A 14,080-nucleotide genomic window follows, 5' to 3' on the forward strand; every position below is an offset into this window, starting at 1 on the left:
ATTAAATGCTCTGCATAGGAAGACTCAAAGTGTAAAAAATTACAGCGTGTACATTGCATTTGTCTGCTCGAAGATAGCGCTTAAACCTTGCGAGGAACCGGAGCAATAGTCACCTCGGCATTCTGAGCCTCAATGATTCGCTCTGCCGCATCATCCGTCTTGAGATACGTGTACTGCCCCTTGATGAACCAGAAGCCCAGAGTCACCACCATCATGACCCCAAAGACTGCGATTGCGTAATTCATATCAGCTGGTGCTGGATTGGGTGCCGATGGGAAGAAGAAAAACACCGTAGTAATAGCGCAGTAGATGACGGAGATCCAGTTGATTGCCGGGCCGAGGCGTCCCAATTTGAACTCTCCAGGCGGAAGCTTGTCTCGCCCGACGAGTAGGAGAGTCAGAATGGGCATCCCATAAGATATCGTAAGGGCGATTGTGCTGACGCTGAGAATCGCCTCGAGCACCGTGTTGGCAAACGTGTAGAGCACGCCAACAACGCCAATAATGGCCCCCTGAAGCCATAATGCGCGAGCCGGCACACGCCAAGCCTCATTCACCCTAGAGAAGTAGCTGCTCCAGGGCATTCCGCCATCTCGCGCAAATCCCCAGGTTAGACGAGAGGCGGTGGTGACAATACTGATAGCTTGACCAAGACCATTGAAGATGAATAGGGAGAGCAGGACAGTTGCCCCCTGGAGTCCGACAGCTTCATGAACGAGATCCATGAAAGGCAGACCAGTAGGAGGGTTCAGGATGGTGTCAAGATTCTGGATACAGAACAAACACACCACCATGAAGATAAACCCAGTAAGAGCTCCCAGTGTGACTGAAAGCCAAATGACGCGCGGAATATTTTTGCGAGGTGCCGGGATTTCTTCAGCCAAATGGACAGCAGAGTCAAAGGCCGTCAACCCATATGCAGCTTGAAGAAGGCCTGTAAACCAGGTCACCCCGTCTCCCCAACCAGTCTGGTTGATCCATTGTCCAAAGACGAATGAGGCTGGCTGGAACTGCAAGTTTGGTCTGACTCCAACGGAGATGAGAAGGGCCAGGCTGAAGATGAAGAAGAGTCCGATAAAGCAGATGCCGACAAAGTTGTTGAACGCCGGCAGGATAGCATCTTTCCGGCAGGCAACGAGATTGGCGACCGTAACCACCAGAGTGACGGCAAGATATAGAAGAAAGTTGATCCATCCAACACTGACCTCGGACCAGTCCGGCACAAAGAGAACCTTCATGCTCAAGATAAAGTTGGCCATGAAAGCAACTTGTGAGGCAGAAAGCGTCCACCATCCAAAAGTATTGATCCATGCGCAGAGGTAGGACACAAAGCGGCCAGACGGCCACAGACGAAATATCCAGTACGCCTGTCCCAGAGCTGTGGGCATACTACTGCAGAGCTCTCCCAATGATACGGCCACGCAGATATTGCAAAACAGGACGAGGACGAGGCCCCAGAGAATAGCAACTGGTCCGCCGCTGGTGATGCCGCTCGAAAGTCCTTGCGCAAATGTAGACCAAGTTCCCAGGACGGATATGGCGAGGAAGAGCATGCTCATTCTGCTGAATTTTCGCGAAAGGGCCTGGTCATGGCCGAGGTAGGCGAGATCCTGCGCATCTTGAGCGACCTGATCGGCGGTCTTTAGATGGTCGAGCGGTGGATTCGATTCTGGGTCATTCTCCATAGCTCGGGACAGAGATTGAACACCTAAGTTGGCTTAATGGCGAATTCAATTATTGAAATTCCGTGTGGTTTCGTTTCGTGCGGGTGCGTTGTCTGAGTTGTGATGGGACTCGAGATGGGGTATGGGATTAAGGTGATGGCTTGCAAGAGGTGCGAAGTGCTTTTTGTATGAGATGCAAGGATGGGCTGTCAGCGCCCGAAATATTCCCCTGGGATTGATAAGAAGGCGGATTGCTTGCAAGGTTGCAACAGACTGGGTAGATCAATGTCGCGCTCGTTCCCTAACGCCCTTCTGTCCTGTGCTGGCAGCACCCGATATTCGATTCGGATACGGATACAGTACGTTGTATCAAGATTGGTGTGATGAAGATCCGCAAGATCGAATAAGAGCGCAGTGCGCGTACAGACACACTGCCTGTGTTTGCGTATGTTTTGGCTGTGAGTGTGACCAGTCTACCTACACCCGCTGTGCCAGGGAGATTACAACAAAGTGGTCCGGCATTGTATTCCGTCAAAGTCACGGCCCGGTCGACGAGTACTTGTTTTAGGTTTGACAGCCGTTGCGCCATCGAAGTAAATGCCTTCATCAACTGTTCGCCTCCAAGTTCCCGAACCATCACGAGTTACTTACTCCCGCTATCACAAGATCGAGGTCGCGTTATCTGCAGGAATTACGTACTAGTTCAGACAATTGACACCTTGGAATCGCGGGGTGAGCCCCACAGAGCTGGTATCGGCGGGTCGTTCCCAGTATGCGTGGATCGAGTCAGTGCCCCATCAGAAGAGTTCGCAACGTCATGGGTGGCCCCAGTCAAATAGCTGTTGACCAAGACCAATCCAAGCTAATTGCATTACCGAGCTGATAAGAAGCCCCCCATCCTAGACCCATTTCTACCTAGTGGGCTCTTTAGTAAGTGGCCGGATGCCGCGGGGAAAATGCAACATGACCAGAGTGCCGTCTCTTGAACGCTTCAGCTTCTGCTGCCCTGAAAGGAGACATGGGAAGAGAAGACAGCTTGCTACTGTACATAGGTAAATCTGCCATGTCGCTCGCGGTCCGTTGACATGTGTTGTATAGTGTCATTGCGGGTGTCGGCAATCACTCCACCAGGAAAGCTTGGGTCAGCGCTACATGTTGGAAAGGGATGTAAAGAAGAACGGGGTTGGATCTGTTGGCTTGGCCACAAACTATTCCTGGCACACCTGGCACAAGCGGAATGGAAGTTGCTATTGTGTGAATTCGGTCATCTCATCATCTCAAGCTACGACGCTGGACAACATGCAGATTTGTCAAAAACCACTTTCTTTCTAGATGTCAGCAGGTCAGCGATGATTGCCGAGTGTACGTATGGTGTCTTAGCTCACGCACAATCGTGTAAACGAGGGCAACCCTAAAAGAGTCTTTGAAAAGTTCTGGCTTCTCAACTGGTACCTGTATCTGCATACTTAGTGCAGCTCGGAAAATGTGCTTCGAGGAGTGGATGAGATGGTCCCTTGGGCTGCCATCCATGGAGCAATCTTTAATCGATGGGTCCCCCACCTTGTACATCAAGTCTCACTCAGTGAGATATCCGTACTCCGTCGTCTGTCTACGAAGGACATCATGACCCGTGACCCGTGAAGTGTACACCTCGCGGAGTCGCGCAACTTGGGCTTATCGCTTTCCATTGAGTCGAGACATGCACCCCGAGGAAGGAGTATCATGATTAGCCCCGAACATGAACTCACTACGGGGTCCGCTAGCCGCTTATCATTGAACTATTTCGATGCTCAGAACGCGTTTGAAGTCAGCTTTAGGCTCAAGGTATTTACGGGGTACTGTATCCCTACCAGCGTTGATAAACGTTGGTCACTGTCTAGAGCATGGCCTAGTTTCTTTCCTGATTGAGCTTGGCTCTCAGCCATCTGATCAACTTGATCTGATCCCAGCGGTGCGGCGAGACTAAGGAGCACCCTGGCACATTGGTTCCGGTTTACCATCGGTCCTTCGGCGAGCTAGAGCTGGTACCTGGCACGCGGAGTCACCAGGGTAAGCAGCTTGGCCAAATTTCTTTCCTAATTTGGCGTACGATGGCGCCCTCTCGTAGTGCCGTGGTCGGGACATAGATGTCTTTCATCCAACAACCGCGTTCCGAGCGCGTCTAGCCGTCGGGAAGACACTCCACAGTGATCCCAAACGTGGTTTCCCCTCACACACCCATACGCTTGACAAAGATATGCGGTATCGGTCAGCTTTAAGCCTCGTTTTGTCGCAGCTTGCAAACTGGTAGCTCCGCACAGTGCTTGTGCGTTGCGTTGCAGGCACCCGGTGGGAGAGAGTGCTATCCCGGGCCGGGGCACCTCTCACAAACAAGACTCCACAATGTGGGTGATGGTAACGGGTTTCGGCAATGGCCTCATTCGTCCTTAGATAGAGGCAAACAACGGCAGTGATTGACAGCTCTTTTGGCCCTTCGCAGATGACTTAAAGTTCTCTCAAAACATTTCTCGCTCGTTGCAATCAGACGTGATCGTTCTAGGAAATGAAAACTTACTGCGTTTAGAGAGCTTAGCAAACTTCCTTTTCTTCTTGCACTTCATACGAGCCCTGAACTACCCGACTACACACAATGGCTTCTGTGAAGTTGACCGCCCCAAATGGGCGAACATACCTCCAGCCTACAGGGCTGTTCATCAACAACCAGTGGATAGAATCGTCTGATGGCGGCAAGATAGCCAGCATCAATCCTACGTATGATCTCACATCTCCTCACGGTGCCCCAAATCCATGTCGCTAATAAACTTGCGCAGCAACGAAAAAGAAATCATCTCAGTGTACGCAGCGACGGCTCATGATGTCGATAGAGCAGTTCAAGCTGCGCGGAGAGCCCTTCATCACCCAAGTTGGGGAGACCTGCCTGCCTCGGACCGCGGGAAATGCATGGTGCGCCTTGCAGAATTGATGGAAGCACACCGCGAGACACTGGCAACTATCGAGACATGGGACAACGGCAAGCCATACTCGGTATCTCTCAACGAGGATCTCACCGAGGCTATTGAGACCTTGACGTACTACAGCGGTTTTGCAGACAAGGTATTCGGCCAGGTAATCGAGACTACACCTGAAAAGTTTGCCTACACAGCCCGCGAACCAGTGGGGGTTTGCGGCCAGATCATCCCGTAAGACGCACCAACTCCCTCATTCTTCCTTTTGCTTCTCTACACTAAGAACTTCAATAACAAATCCCAACGACTACAGTTGGAACTATCCCCTGGCAATGGCTGCCTGGAAGCTCGGCCCCGCCTTGGCTTGTGGTAACACTGTCGTCCTCAAGCCGGCGGAGCAAACACCGCTATCCATCTTGTATTTCGCAAATCTCGTAGTAGAGGCAGGATTTCCACCTGGCGTGGTCAATATCGTCAACGGCCCCGGAGCTGTCGCAGGCGCAGCTCTTGCATCCCACATGGATGTTGATAAGATTGCATTCACAGGGTCCACCGAGACGGCGAAACGAATCATGAAGATGGCGAGTAATAACTTGAAGAACATTACGCTTGAAACGGGTGGCAAGAGTCCGCTGATTGTGTTTGATGACGCTGACATGGACTTGGCTGTCCACTGGGCTCATGCTGGCATTATGTCAAATCAAGGCCAGATCTGTACCGCGACCTCGAGGATTTTGGTGCAGGACACTGTCTATGACAAATTCCTGGCAGCTTTCCGAAATCAGGTCATGAAGATCTCCAAGGTCGGAGACCCCTTTGAGGAGAACACCTTTCAGGGACCACAAGTCACCAAGGCACAGTACGACAGAATCCTCTCCTACGTTGACATCGGCAAGAAAGAGGGCGCACGGCTCGAGCTTGGAGGCCAGCCTCACCAACCTAACGCCCCTGGGTATTTTGTCGAGCCCACAGTCTTTACCGAGGTCACGCCTCAGATGAGGATCTTCAAAGAGGAAGTATTTGGTCCCTTTGTCGTCATATGTCGCTTCCATTCCGAAGAGGACGCTATCGCCCTGGCCAATGATTCCGAGTACGGTCTTGGAAGCGCTCTGTTCTCCACAGATCTTGCCCGCGCCCATACTGTTGCAAAGAGAATCGAAGCAGGCATGGTATGGATTAACTCGAGTAATGATAGTGATTGGCGAATTCCATTCGGTGGGGTCAAACAGAGCGGGATCGGAAGAGAACTGGGAGAGGCTGGACTGGCTGCTTACTCGAACATTAAGGCAATTCATGTCAATCTAGCCAGACGTTCAAAGTTGTAACACGCAAGCTCTACCGGCTTCGTTGATCATTCAGAGTACTTCAATACGTTCAAGTAAGTATTGTACTGAATACCGTGGATCAAGCCACGAGAGCTTCAAGCATTGGATATCTCGGATGCCAATACGAAGAAGGAGCTCGACAATGCTATAACTTTCTACCCATCCTATTCATCAACTTGCAGCGAAAATGTCAAGAGCAACTCATATCCATAACCGGAAACATACCATCGCCAGGCCGTCCAAACGTCGCAGGTCTAGATTCTGTTAGGAGTCATGGAAGAGCTGGCAGGAAGAGAATCCATGAGACGGCAGGTCTTGACTCGGGGTCTAGTGTTTCGATGAGGTGGAGAAGGCGAGAGCCACAATCGTGGAGGTGTGAAAGAAAGAGCGAATTGTCCGTGGCATACCAAGAACGTGAGGGGCATGAAGCTCTATTTCGTGTTGAATGTCGACTACCAGCTGGATCCATGCGATTGCCAAGCTGACCATCCATAAACGATTTGAACTCTCTAACCAAGACCGCCGTCGATACCATGAAGCACATCATAACTCCTTTCACATTGCTCCTTTAGCGAAACAATATCCTGAGAAGCTTCTTGGAAACTGTCAAAGTGACGTAACATCTTAACCGCGTCAAGTTGGTATCTACCTGAATGACGATAAAAGAGCAGGTAAGCCATGTCGTTCAGCTGTTCTAGAACAATACGAAATTCATCATATCGCGCTTGATGAGTTTGGCTGGGCATCTTAAATGCAGGTTGTGAAAGAAGGGACGTCGGTAAACGATGAGCTTGGATGAGAGTAAACACAGCCGCTACTTGTTGTCATATAAGATTCACGCGATTTTGTAGAGTCTGCGGACCTCGTGTCAACAAGAGTTTTCATTGAACATAATATGAGCCAAGTATCAGTATGTTTCCGCACAAAGATCGTGCTCTAGGCTCAAAGATGACATGGGTGACCATAATTATCTAGGAAATCTATGTGCTTACAGAACGCCCAACAACATGAGCAGGGCCATTGAGTTGTTGCTATACATTAAGCTGCAGTGAGTGTTACACCGAGGACTGGCACCTTTCTTGCTGTGACCCTAAAAGGTTAATACGGGACCACTTGGTCTAAAAATGTTCAGATACACACTGCTGGCAGCTTTGCGGCTACAAAAGGCCATGCATTGTGTCTCGACCAGGCTACTGGCTTTACGTAGCCAAAGGCTTTCCCATCGGTCTTGCTATTTAATATCACAAACTTGATTAAGTCATTGACTCCACTCATACGTGGGCTGTTCGGTACGTACTACCTCTTGCTCACTATTTCGGTTCTTGTCGATCCGACCCTCGCCTCGACTTTCGTGCCTTCCCAGGACAAGAGTGTAAGATATTCTTTTCTTCCTAGATCTAATTACCTAGAACTTTGGTCGCGAGTATTGCAATGGTTGCGGTCTAACTGATAAGGCTTCGTTGCCTAGACCGTTTTGATTGCAAGTCACCGTCAAGAACTTGTATCTTGGACAAGTCTGGGCTGATAAAGAAATGACATATCAAGAAGGATTTCATCGGCTGCTATGGTGTGAAGGACGCTAAAGTTGATGCGACCAATCTACATTCTATCTAGCCACAAAGACGCATGCGAGTGTCACAGCGCCAGGCATCCGCACCGCGCAGGTACGCAAGCGTGGAGAAGACGAGGAACACTGCCACAATCTTCATGCACTTCGTTATGCAGTCAATAGAGGGGGCCACGGAGACAAAGTGGCCGCTGGATACTGAGGAAGTGTCGGAAACGGCGGGAAAGTCAACTTGCTATGCTGTGTTCCACGCGTCTGTCTGGCTGGGCTCAACGTGGAAATGGGGCGAATTCGACCAATGCATTTGAACATCCCTTTCCGCCCTGCACACAGCTCAGTGTTTCCCGCCAAAAAGGGTCAATTTGCCGAGCAAAATGGAACCTAGATAGCAAACAAATCCTGACCACGAAGGGGTGAACTGTTAAATTCTTGTGTTTGTTCCTTTGAGCAGCGGGAAAGTGTAGCTTGGCTCATGCAGTTAAGATTTCATGTTTGTTTGCTTTCCACCTTTCAGTTGCCTGAAATCCCACCCAAATCATGAATCTGTGCTGGCTTAAAGTCTCTGTGGGAGCATTGAAATCTGACTTTTGTCATCGTCGTTAATCAACATTCCTCGCATCTCAATTCAGTACAATGCATACAAACATGCCATCCTATGTCGAGGCTGGTCCCCAGCCAAAGATGCCATCGCTTGCTACACTCCGAGCCTTTCCAGCTTCGATGACTTCTTTCCAAGCTCCTGGATCGGTCCGAAATTTGTCCCAGCTACTCAAAAGAGCGGCCGAGACAAAGGGTCATCTCTACTTTTACACAGAAATTGTTGCGGAACCTGGTCCTTCCACACTATCCTATCGCGAACTCTTGGCCGAAGCACGCGACAAGGCAAGATTGATCAGCCACAGCATCCAAGCTCAGTCGCCGGAGCCAGTCTTGTTGATACACTTCGATTCACAGCGTGACAGCATTGTCTGGTTCTGGGCCGCGACGTTGGCAGGATTTCTGCCATGTATGTCACTTCCGCTGGTCAATAACATTGGGCACCGCAAAAAGCACCTACACCACCTGCACGGCCTGCTGAAAGAGCCGACCATACTCACCACCAACAAACTTGCAGCTGAGTTTCTCGATTTGAGCGAATTGAAAGTTAGAATTGTCGAGGACCTTCAATACCTTGTTTGCGTTGAGAATTTTGCGAGTCAGGATGCCGGACAAAAAGCAGACGCCGGCAGCATCGCGGCGCTGATGTTGACATCCGGGAGCACAGGCAATGTCAAAGCAGTTCCACTCCGGCACGGCCAAGTCCTCGATGCCGTCACTGGGAAAAGCGCACATCACGGGACCACAATTGCCGACATCTTTCTCAATTGGGTCGGCTTAGACCATGTTGCAAGTCTAGTAGAAATCCATCTTCATGCAAGTGAGTAATACCTCTGAGCCCCTCCAGTTGCAGCTGAATCTTTCCGATGTCTCGCCAGTCAAGAAACTAAATCTTATCAATCTTTCTAGTGAGCCTTGGAGCCAGTCAAATTCATGTTCCTGCGCCGCCTCTCATTCAAGACCCAATGCACTTTGTTCGACTTCTGGACACATACAATGTCACTTACACCTTTGCGCCCAACTTCTTTTTGACCATGGTTCTCGACGCTCTAGTTTCGAGTCCAGGTTGCACAGCAAATCTTCACAGTTTGAGGGCTTTGATATCAGGCGGCGAATCAAATCCTACATCAACTTGCCATGAGCTCACGCGAGAACTACGCCGTCTTGGCTGCAAGGGCGAGGTAATACGCCCAGGATTTGGAATGACGGAGACCTGCGCTGGTTCCATCTATTCCATACATTGCCCCTCATACGACATTGAACGATCTGTTGAATTCGCGAGCCTGGGATCGTGCATACCAGGGATGGAAATGCGCGTCATGAGCCTCCATGATCCCCAAGATGAAGCTCCCAAAGGCCACACCGGCCAGCTTCAGGTCACTGGAAAGATGGTGTTCAGCCACTATTTCAACGACGAAAAGGCGACGAAAGATTCCTTTACTTCAGACGGCTGGTTTGTTACGGGAGACCTGGCATGGATCGATGATGCCGGGAATCTTCATTTGGCTGGCCGTATCAAGGACTCCATCATCGTCAATGGCGTTAAGTGGAGTGCAACCGAGCTGGAAAGCGCACTCGATGATGAGAGGATTCCAGGAATGACTCCATCTTTCACGGTTTGTTTCCCGACTCGGACGGCTGGGTCACCGACTGAGAGTATCGCCATCGCCTACTCCCCGCGGTTCCGTGACGAAGATCTCCGTGCGCGCTCCGAGACAGTAAGGGCAATCACAAGGGTGATTTCCTTGATAACGGGCAAAAAGCCAGCACGAATAGTGCCCTTACCCCAATCAATGATTGAGAAGTCATCACTAGGCAAGATCTCGCGCTCCAAAATCCGCGCTGCACTCGAGAGTGGTCAATTCGGACCGATTGAGCGCGAAGACCAACAGCTCCTCGACCAAGACAGACAGCGCAAAAGGCGGGGCGCCGAGACTGACAGTGAGAAGGTTGTGCAGGGCATATTAGCCAACCTTTTGAAGATGCCTGTTGTGGAGATTGACGTGGAGACGTCCATCTTTGACCACGGCGTCGACTCGATGCATCTCATCCTTCTGAAATCCAGAATACAGGGGGCGATTGGCGGCCAGGTTGACATCCCCATGTCAGTCTTGCTGACAGAGTAAGTGACGCTCTTCTAGCCTCTATTGTGAGCCCTTCTTATCTTACTTCTGTCTGGCCGAGGCATAGTTGCTAATCCTTGACTCGGCTCAGGCCAACCGTCGTCGCTATCGCATCCGCCATTGACCGGCTCGTATCGCATCCAATCGTTTACACCCCGGTTGTGCCATTGCAGCAGAATGGATCTGGCACACCCTTGTTCTGTATCCATCCCGGCAGCGGAGACATCCTCGTGTTCATTGCTCTTGCAGCACACTTCCCGACCCGTCCCGTGTATGCCCTCAGAAGTCGGGGTTACAATCCTGGGGAATCCTTCTTCTCTTCTATCGAGGCGACTGCGGAACGTTACGCAGCAGAAATCTGCAAGGCACAGCCGCAGGGACCCTATGCCATTGCAGGCTACTCACTTGGCTCCACGCTCGCCTTCGAGGTTGGAAAGGTGCTCGAAAAGCAGGGTCGAGAAGTAAGGTTCCTGGCTAGTATCGACTACCCGCCACACATTGCGCATTACGTGCGCGGCTTGGATTGGATTGATGTGCTTTTGCACATTGCATTTTTCCTGGAGCTCGTTGATGAGGAGACCATGAAGGACATCACGCCCCACTTGCACACACTCAACCGCGACGAAGCGCTGTCTTATGTCCTCGGAGTCGGCGATGCTGAACGTGCCAGTGCTCTAGCTATTGACACTGAAAGGCTTGCGTTGATCTCAGACATTGCCGAGAACTTCCGTGTCAATGTACAAAGCTATGAACCTAGAGGCAACGTCAATAGTCTAGACGTGTTTGTGGCGGACCCGCCATCTTACGCGGCTCATGACCGACAAGACTGGAGGGAAAACAAGCTTGAACGCTGGGTGGACTTCACGCGGACAGGCGCAGAGTTCCACCATTGCCCGGGCATTCATGCAAAAATGCTCAACAAGGAGCATATGGCCGACTTTGCGAAAATATTCAAAGCGGCCATGAGGATGAGAGGCGTCTAGATGAGATGGAATAGGGGTATTTCTCTTTGAAACGGTCAGGGAGAAAGACATCTGCGCTTCACTGGCATTGAGAGAGTATATCCAATCTGCTATTGTATTGAGCCCCAAGCTTCACGAAGCTGTCTATCAGTTGTCACACAGACAGTCAATGAATGACAGCGTTCGTATTTGCGCATCGTACCTGACTTGATATACTAGTTCAATTTTATGTCGAGGACGGTTATCTTGGAACACAAGCGCCTACTTTTCAGTAGAACTTATCACTCATTGTGCTGCTGACGGTTCGCGCGTACGGCGCCGATCCATTTGGCACAACCAAACCAGCAGCATCATCATCTTCGTCGGCCACACGCACCCACTCTCCTCCTACATATGTATGTGTCGTCAACGTTATATCGTCTGTGATACTGATACCTGCTTGCTGAGACGACATGTCTCTGCCGCTCGTGATGTGGGTGCTCACTTGGCTACCCAAGAAGTTATTCGAACTGCGTAAATTACCTCCTTTGTAGTTGGATGCGGAATTCGATGTAATGGTGATGCCTAAGAACCTCAACAGTGGACGGTATATAGGTAGGGAGGCTGTCAAGAGGGCAACGGCAACCTCGACAACGCAGAGTAGCCCTCCCGGTATCATATCCCCTAGAGGCAATAATCTCGGTCAGCATTTCTGATTTGCGGCTTGAAGAACAAGATTCTAAGAACGACCCTTACAGCTTGGGTTCACCGTGCCTCCCACTCGTCTTGCGTAAGGAACGCGGATAGCTGCGATGATGCAAGCACTATGCTAGATTATTAGCACTGCCAGACGACGCTGAAATTTGAACCGGCTTGGTGCTACCTTCCGCCTAGCGCAAAGTTGATCGATAGTAAGATCTTCTTTCGTGTCGACGAGTTGAGTTGTTTGACGAGCGGTAGGGGGGTCAGAAGGATGATCACGTCCAATAAAAAGTTGAAGACGCTGTTAAAGATGCTGAAATAACTGAAGTTGATGCAAGTGCCCACCACTGATGTATTCCATAAGGCCTCTAGAGGACGGCATTGCAGGCAGCTGACGAGAATTATGGCGAGTCCATTTAGCAAGTTGACGGTGCTCACAAAATGAACCCAGTAGTGGAACTTTCTTTGGGGAAAGATTGCAAGGTATAATGCGAGGATGCTCCATTTGACAAGGACGCTGGAAACGCCGTATAGAATCGGATTGCAGATATTGAGCTTTTAGGTAGTACGAAGAATCAGCTTTGCGTCGGCATTGGTCATTAAAGACCTTGAACTCGGAGTACAAAAAAGACCAACTCACGATAGCCAACATGCGCATCGTCTCCGGATCCGTTATGAGGATGATGTGTCTGCCAGCTCCATACCTTGTCGATAAAGCAAAAACTGTGCAGAAGACGACATAAAAGAACTATTGGCTATCGTAAGCGCGATGAATCTTGCGTCTTGCTAGGAAAATAGCATTACCACCGAACCAACGATCAGCCAGTCACTGAAAATGGGTTTGAGTCCGGCTTGGGATCTCGCCCAGATGCGTAGAGCTAGGATCACGACAGAGGCGATACTGCAGATGATGCAGCAAATAATGATGTCGGGAACCGTCGAGTCGTTGATATGCGCCACCATCCAGGCGATGTCCTCTTCGGTTGGAAGCTTTCCCATGGCTACTCGTCTATAACGGTGCGCTCATACCTGCCCGACGATGAGTCGAGAGTAAGGCAATACAACGAAGTCTAAAATCAAATTATTCAGCTCATCAGGGAGGCAGGAAGGAAGGGTTTAACAGAGCTACGCAAGAGAATAATGCTTCTCTCTCTTCCCAAGATCTAGGGTTCCATCTTCGGCACGAATGAGATTGAAAATTCGGATACCACATCACCTAGGTAGCCGAGCGCGAAGGAGACGGGGCGCTAATTACAAGCAGGAACTTGAACCAAAGTCCAAATCGGAACGCCATGCGTAAGGAATCAAGTGGCAGAAATGGCTGGTACGATGCATGAGGATTCGACCTTGCCAAGTAAGTCCGAGGAATCAGCCGACTCAATGGCCGCGAAGGCGGATAAAAGCCTCTTTGGGTCGAGATGTGGGCGGAATCCAGTTTGGCTAGTTTCAGGCCGCGCCAGCATCGATGCGCGCCAGCTTTTGACCTTTTGTCTGCAGCGAAATTCTTCAAATGGCGCCTCCTCTCATTCCATACAGTTTGGGACTCCTGCAGGATAAATGACAGAGTCTATCACATCACACCGAGCGATGCCTGCCACATAGGTACTCTGCAGCTACGGAGTACATCGGGAACCCATTGCAACGTCTTCACAGGCCGGCCCGCTTCCCCCTTAGCGGCCGCAGGGGAGCTAGCAGGGATGGTGCAAGGGCACTGACTGGATGAACACTGCGATTCTGGAACCTGAAGAGTGCCTGATCTTGCATTCATCCAGGGCTCAACTACAGTCTACAGAACAAGTACAAAAAAAACGCCTTTCACAAGATGCGGATGGGTGCTTCTGACGATGTGCAAGTGCTCATCCAAACGTCAACTCTCTCGTTGGCAGCCACACGTAAGTATCATAATCTCGGGTTGACTTACATGGAGCGATCTGGCGAGCCATAATGCAAGCGTGCCAAAGCAGTCTGGTCAGATCAGATCATGGAAAGCAGTTGAAAGCCTGTGATATAGCCAACAGCTCTACCCCGGCAGCTCACCCCACCCGGACATGTCCAAAAGATCCATGCCCTACTATGCAGCTACTTATTTCGGTGATCGGTCTGCTTCTCATGAAATGGCCCTGTTTTGCCCGTTACGAGAAAACGGCCACCAAACGACGGACAACCTCAATCTCCGCCACGCCCGCTCTCCCGTGTCTTCAGCAATGCGCGCTCCA

At 50.6% G+C, this 14,080-nt stretch overlaps 4 protein-coding genes across 4 annotated transcripts; 2 read left to right on the forward strand and 2 right to left on the reverse strand.

Annotated features, from left to right (window-relative positions):
- Positions 1–80: 80 nt before the first annotated feature.
- On the reverse strand, positions 81–2,141 carry HER10_EVM0011606 (choline transport protein; the record flags this gene model as incomplete). Its single annotated transcript, XM_035481034.1, has 1 exon — positions 81–2,141. The coding sequence occupies exon 1, from the start codon at positions 1,683–1,685 to the stop codon at positions 81–83; it is 1,605 nt and encodes a 534-aa protein (XP_035331865.1). The 5' UTR covers positions 1,686–2,141.
- A 2,152-nt stretch (positions 2,142–4,293) lies between these two features.
- On the forward strand, positions 4,294–5,934 carry HER10_EVM0000630 (aldehyde dehydrogenase (NAD+); the record flags this gene model as incomplete). Its single annotated transcript, XM_035470403.1, has 3 exons — positions 4,294–4,415; positions 4,475–4,843; positions 4,923–5,934. The coding sequence occupies 3 exons, from the start codon at positions 4,294–4,296 to the stop codon at positions 5,932–5,934; spliced, it is 1,503 nt and encodes a 500-aa protein (XP_035331159.1).
- Positions 5,935–9,417: 3,483 nt separating this feature from the next.
- HER10_EVM0001827 (uncharacterized protein) lies at positions 9,418–11,204 on the forward strand (the record flags this gene model as incomplete). The annotated part of the gene is made up of 2 exons (XM_035471562.1): positions 9,418–10,220; positions 10,313–11,204. 2 exons carry the CDS (start codon positions 9,418–9,420, stop codon positions 11,202–11,204), a joined length of 1,695 nt encoding a protein of 564 aa, XP_035331237.1.
- Positions 11,205–11,306: 102 nt separating this feature from the next.
- On the reverse strand, positions 11,307–13,284 carry HER10_EVM0012801 (uncharacterized protein). The gene is made up of 5 exons (XM_035482186.1): positions 12,669–13,284; positions 12,505–12,612; positions 12,046–12,419; positions 11,919–11,986; positions 11,307–11,846 (listed from the first exon to the last, which is right to left on the reverse strand). The coding sequence occupies exons 1-5, from the start codon at positions 12,861–12,863 to the stop codon at positions 11,452–11,454; spliced, it is 1,140 nt and encodes a 379-aa protein (XP_035331950.1). The 5' UTR covers positions 12,864–13,284; the 3' UTR covers positions 11,307–11,451.
- Positions 13,285–14,080: the final 796 nt, after the last annotated feature.

This window comes from Colletotrichum scovillei (assembly GCF_011075155.1).
Source record: "Colletotrichum scovillei strain TJNH1 chromosome Unknown Contig00007, whole genome shotgun sequence".
Lineage (NCBI taxonomy): Eukaryota > Fungi > Ascomycota > Sordariomycetes > Glomerellales > Glomerellaceae > Colletotrichum > Colletotrichum scovillei.